This window comes from Herpailurus yagouaroundi, unplaced genomic scaffold (assembly GCF_014898765.1).
Source record: "Herpailurus yagouaroundi ecotype Mexico unplaced genomic scaffold, PumYag 83477, whole genome shotgun sequence".
Classification (NCBI taxonomy): Eukaryota; Metazoa; Chordata; class Mammalia; order Carnivora; family Felidae; genus Herpailurus; species Herpailurus yagouaroundi.
The window spans coordinates 1-6462 of record NW_024421204.1 but is presented as its reverse complement, the minus strand read 5'-3'; the positions used below and the strand labels follow the sequence as shown (position 1 = coordinate 6462).

Sequence of the window (6462 nt, the reverse complement as noted above, 5' to 3'; positions counted from 1 at the left end):
AGAAAGAAAGAAAGAAAGAAAGAAAGAAAGAAAGAAAGAAAGAAAGAGAATCACATGTTGGGATGAAGGTTGTGACAGATCCTGTTAACTCCTGACCCCATATCTCATGTGCTAACAGAATCCAGTTTCAATTAGGGGTAAAATGTGACCAGCCTTAAGGGAAATATTTTTTCCAGACTCCCTTAAAATTGGGGTTAACCATCTGACAACTCTAGGCCATAAGATATAATTAAAAATCTCCTGAGTTCATGAATTTGTACTGATAAAAGTAGACATGAGCTGTTAGTATGTCCCTCCTCCCCACTATTTCTGCTTTGAATACAAATGCCATAACCAACTACATAACAATAACATAGCTACAATAGCAGTGTCTTATTCACGAGGCAAGAAATATGAAGAATGGGCTCATAGAAATGTGATGTTACTTGGCCCTGAAGCTTCAGAACCACCAAACCGATTTCAACATCTCTACACCACCCTCCCCATATTTCTTTAATAAAAAGCAATCCTTGTTCTATTTAAGCCACTTCAAGTGGACTCTCCTGTTTACTTGCAGCTTCTAAAATTTTGCAGTGCTCTCCAGAAAAGTGCATGGCGTGTGCAGGTGTCTTGTGGGGCTTGATGTAGGCATCAAGGTTAGTTTTCTTTTTGTTCAATTAGTTATTGCAGATAACCCTGATGTCGTATCTGTATTTCTCCCATCCTGCTCATCTAGATAAAATACAAGAGTACAAACTGCACGTGATCGATGAGTGTTCCACAACATGTAGCAAGACCACTTGGCCTGGGAACCATGTAGACTTCTTCTACCAAGAAATAGAGAGACACAAGAAAAGACACAATAGAGAGACACAAGAAAAAACAGACCATGTCTGTTTCTTCCCAGAAGACCTCAAGGGAGACAGCCCATGACTGTGGTCCTACAGGGAGTTGCTGGGGTTGGAAAAACAACCCTAGCTAAAAAGGTGATGTTGGAGTGGGCACAAAACAAGTTCTACCCCCATAAGTTCTGGTGTGCTTTCTATATCCATTGCCGGGAAGTGGCCCAGGTAGCCAAGCAGAGCTTCTCGGAGCTGATTGCCCATAAGTGGCCAGGGTCAAAAGCTCTCATGTCCAAGATTATGTCCAAACCAGACCAACTTCTGCTCCTCTTTGATGGCTTTGAGGAGGTAACATTGACCCTCACAGATAGACCAACTGACCTGAGTGAGGACTAGAGCCAGAAATTGCCTGGGTCTATCCTGCTGACCAGTTTGCTGAGCAAAAGAATGCTTCCTGAAGCCACTATACTGATCACTCTGAGGTTCACGTCTCGGAGAAAACTTAAGCCCTTCCTAAAACAGCCCTCTTTTATAACCCTTACAGGGTTTGGTATGGCAGAAAGAGGCAAGTGTTTCAAGACCTATTTCGGAAACAAGAAGGAAGCTGATGAAGCCTTGAGTTTTGTCATGGGAAACATGATTCTCTTGTCCACGTGCCAGGTCCCTGTGGTTTGCTGGATGGTGTGCTCTTGTCTGAGGCAGCAGATGGAGAGAGGAGCAGATCTCAGGCAGGTGTATCCAAACGCCATGGCTCTATTCGTCCAGTATCTGTCTGGCTTATTTCCCACCAAGGCTGGAGGACTTCCCAGCTACACTCACCAAGAAAAGCTGAGAGGTCTGTGTTACTTGGCTGCAGAGGGTATGTGGAACATGAAATGGGTGTTTGACCCAGAAATCCTGGAGCCAAGCTGGAGGAGACCGCCGTTGCCACTTTTCTCCGTGTGAATATCTTTCAAAGGGTTGCAGGTGACCAAGACTGTTACACTTTTGCCTTCATGAGCTTCCAGGAATTCTTTGCTGCCTTGTGGTACATCCTCTCCTCCCCGCAAAGACTCAGAAATTTCCAGGTGTTGGACAGCGTTTAAGTCACGCACCTGATAGCCTACCCCGGAAGAAAGAAAAACTATCTCGCTCCGATGGGGCTTTTCCTGTTCGGCCTTTTAAATGAAACATGGGCTTTAGTCGCGGAGAAGTCATCCCGAGGCAAGCTGACCTTGAGTAATAGAAAGAAGCTGTTGGAAGTTGTAGCCCTGTCACATGAATTTGGCCCCCCAACCCCACACCACGGCGTCCCACAGCTATTGTACTGTCTGCATGAAACCCAGGAGGAGGCACTTGTGAGCCAGATCCTAAATGATTGTCAGAAAGCTGCTTTGACCATCAGCAAGGTCAAAGACATTCAGGTGTCTGCTTTTTGTCTGAAGCACTGTAGACACCTGCGGTGTCTAGAACTGACCATCACCCTGACCGTCACCCAAGTGTCCACACCCCACCCAGAATCCCTCCGTTCCACTGAGTGAGTGCTCTCCTCTCTGCTTGGGCAGCCTGACCGGTCCAGGGACCTTGCCTGCGGTCCTCCCAGCATCCAGGGCGACCACCTGTCCTGAGGTGGTCCCTTACACAAGGGACTTTCCATTTTAAAACCAGGACAGGAGGTGCTCCCAGGATGCAGATTTGCATGCCAAAACCAGGAGAATCCTGGAGAAGCAAAGTGATTTGTTTACCTTCTTTATCTCTAGTCTGCATCCCCTCCCCCCCTTCTACATGGGGACATTGCATCTGTCCCCCCTACTTCTGTGTGTCTCTAGCTCATTAGTCTCTAGGGAGGTGCTGTCCAATGGAAGTTTTCTGTGAGAGTGGAAATGCACCATCCAATAAGTGAACCACTAGCTACGTGTGACTACTGAGCACTGCATTTAAAAAAAAATTTTTTTAATGTTTATTTGGGTTTTTTTTAGGGGGGGGGAAGGGTAAGAGAGAGAAGAAGACATAGAATGTGAAGCAGGCTCCAGGCTCCCAGCTGTCAGCACAGAGCCCAACACAGGGCTCAAACTCACGAACTATGAGATCATGACCTGAGCTGAAGATTTTGCTTTTAAACATCAAGGTATAGTTCAGAACACTTCAGTGACAGAAACATTTGGTCTTACTTGATGGCTAACACTTTAGATGATGCAGTTCACATTGGGTTACATACACCTTACGACGAATGTTACCTTGTCCTGTTAAGAGCAGCTAGCATGGCACTAGAAAAGAAAAACCAGCTGGGCTCTAGTTTCTATGCATGATTTTCAAACGCCATTATTACAAAGTTATACAGACTTACAATTAAATAAACTATATGAAAAAAACAAATTTAGGGGCACCTGGCTGGTTCAGTCAGTAAAGCATGTGGGGTGAGTTCAAGCCCCATATTGGGCATAGAGCTCACCAAAAAAAGAAAAAAAGAAAAAAGAATAATAGATTATCAAAATTCATCACCTCCTAATTTCTTTACTATACTATTATTGATGCCAGCATTCAGCAAACTTTTTCTATAAAGGTCCAGATAAGTATTTTCAGCTTTGTGGGCCATACAGTCTTTTGTCATGACTTTTCAACTCTGCCATTATAGGTCTAAAGTTTCCATGGCCAATATGTAAATGAATAGGTATGGCTATGTTCCAATAAAACTGTATTATTATTAAGTTGTTAAGCATCTGTGAATAATACAAGTTATTAATAGCTATTATTAATTTATTAAAAATTTATTAATAACTCTATTCACTATATAATTTACTAATATTTATTATGGGCACAGGATTTGAATTTCATTTAATTTCCATGTGTCACAAAGTATTGTTCTTTGATCTTTTTTCACCATTAAATTTTTTTTTTTAATGTTTATGTATTTTGAGGCGGGGAGAGGGGTAGAGAGAGAGAATCCTAAACAGGCTCCGAGCTATCAACGCCGAGCCTGACATGGGTCTCAAACTCATGATGTGAGATCATGACCTGAGCCAAAATCAAGAGTCAGACACTTAACAACTGAACCACCCAGGCGCCCCTAAAAAGTTTTCTAAATTCTTAGTTCACAAGCTGTACGAAACCAGGTGGCCAGCCAGACTTAGCCCATGGCCATAGTTTGCCAACTCCCAGTATGTGTTTCTGAGGTTGTTGCATTTGTGTGGTGGGGTGCTCCTGCACATCTCTCCCCAACTGTGCGTCCAACAACTTGACGTTGGTAGCTTGAAATCAGCCACTGTGGGAGCACTCACACTAGACATTGGTAGACATTGCACATCAGGGCTTTTGTTCTCCAGAGTCAATGGCTGAACATCTACCAGCACCCAAGTGCTCGGCATCCTGAGCAGTCTCTCTGTGTGTGACGCTGAACCGACACAACTTGAGCAGTCTCTTGTTTCCATCTGCCAGCTCTGCTCCTTCACACCTGTCAGAGCTGAGTGGAGCCTGGATAATCTCGACATTTAACGGAAACAGGCTCAGGTGGCCAGACTGGAGGTAGGGCAGCACAGTAGTTTGGTAGCGATTGACTTGAGATGGAAACCTAGCTTGGCAAGATGGCAGGTGCGTGACATGGGAAGACTTGTCTCGCATGACTGAAATCTCAGTCCTTCATCTTGAAGATTGTTTGTCAGATGAATGTAAAAAGAAGCTGTATTTCAAGGGCTGAATTGAGTCCCTGCCTCATAGTTAGAGCCCAGATGCAAGACCATACCAGTTGGGTCTGACCCCAAGTGTATATTATTTGATCATCTGTAACGAAGATGCTGAATTCGGTACAAGCTTTCCTGCTGGAAAGGATGGAAGTAACCCCTGGAGTCACTCTGTGTGAAAAACAAGAATGTGAGATGGTTCATGGGATCTATGTGTCTACATGGGTACCATTTTCCCCAGGGGCTCAGGCTGGGCATTTTTCTGTGGCCTCCATAGCCTGGAAGACTGCTCACTTAACCCTAAAAGTTGGATTGATATTGCCAGGCATCTCAGAAGTAACATACACTCAAAGACACTAATATTAGGAAGTAGCTACCTGGAGACATTTGGTTAATATTACCTGTCCGTGGCCCAGCTGGAGAGGCTGTCATAAATCTTTCTGTTATTGTCATGACTGCTGTTCATTTGTGTGGTGAACTGAGTGCTTCTGGGAGAAAAGCAGTCATGGGGGAATGTGTGCCAACTTAAGCCTGGTGACTGATATAATTACGTAGACAGGTCCATGAGGACAGACCAAGAATGTCTCCATAAAAGTACACATTTATACCCAAGACCCTGGAATACATAATTATAGTGAGCCTGATATATCTGTCATCTAGTTTATGAACTAGAGGCTCACCGGTATTATTTTCCTTCCTCACTAATTGTATTGATTCCTGCCCCCCCCCACCTCATGATAGCCACCTCGAATTAGGCTGATCAGGCCCCCCACACATGTATTCTTAAACTGAGCACCACACAGTTTTTCATTGCTTTGAATTTCACATAAGTGGCCTCAGCTTAGTATGTGTTCTTTTTCTGATCAACCAACACTTTCGTGCTCAGTGGTTTTGGAAATCTATTCACCTTCACTACTGGATGATCACGTGTGTGTGAATATGCACCATCTACTGGCCGCTGAGGTTTGGGCTGTACACACACACACTGTGATGAATGCTCCAGCAGTAGGATCTCTGGGTCATGGACAGCGTCCATGTTCCACTTTACCTGCTTGTTTCCAGCATCTCTGCACCTGTTTGCACCCTCTCCAGCAGGTAGCCACCAGTTCCCAGAACTCCAGTCCCTCATCCACTGCTGTTACCGTCCATCTGTCTTCTCCTTACTGTTTTTTGCCAGTCTGCCGAACAGGAGGTGGTACCTCATTGTTCTCACTTGTATTTCCTTCATTACTATGAGAATGTTTTCATGACCTTACTATTCATAGCAGACTATGAATGCCTGCTCATGTCTTTAAAATGCATCTCTTGGGAGGCAGGAAGATGGCGGCATAGGAGGACGCTGGGCTCACCGCGCGTCCTGCTGATCACTTAGATTCCACCTACACCTGCCTAAATAACCCAGAAAACCGCCAGAGGATTAGCAGAACGGAGTCGCCGGAGCGTCTGCCGGCCAAGCAGAGGCCCGAGTCTGGCTGGAAAAAGCGGAGGGGCCAGACGGACTGTGTTCCGACAGCAAGCATGACTTAGCATCTGGGAGGTCATAAGTTAACAGCTCTGCTCAGAAAGCGGGAAGGCTGGAGGACAAAGGGAGGGAGAGCTGCTGAGCCCCCGGACGACAGAGCTCAGTTTGGTGGGGAACAAAGGCGCTCGCCAGCGCCATCTCCCTCGCCCATCCCCCAGCCAAAATCCCAAAGGGAACCAGTTCCTGCCAGGGAAATTGCTCGCTCCGCGCAAACACCCAACTCGGTGCTTCTGCGGAGCCAAACCTCTGGCAGCAGATCTGACTCCCTCCCGCTGCCACAGGGCCCCTCCTGAAGTGGATCACCTAAGGAGAAGCGAGCTAAGCCTGCCCCTCCTGCCCCCGTGCACCTTGCCTACCCACCCCGGCTAATACGCCAGATCCCCAGCACCACAAGCCTGGCAGTGTGCAAGTAGCCCAGACGGGCCACGCCACCCCACAGTGAATCCCGCCCCTAGGAGAGGGG

General features: G+C 46.2%; 1 protein-coding gene across 1 annotated transcript; it reads left to right on the top strand.

The window, feature by feature from the left end:
* The first annotated feature begins 359 nt into the window (after window positions 1–359).
* Window positions 360–2341, top strand: LOC121026341 (NACHT, LRR and PYD domains-containing protein 8-like). The gene is given in 3 exon segments (XM_040469205.1): window positions 360–852; window positions 855–1722; window positions 1725–2341. Coding segments are annotated over 3 exon segments (1659 nt in total). The 5' UTR covers window positions 360–678.
* Window positions 2342–6462: the final 4121 nt, after the last annotated feature.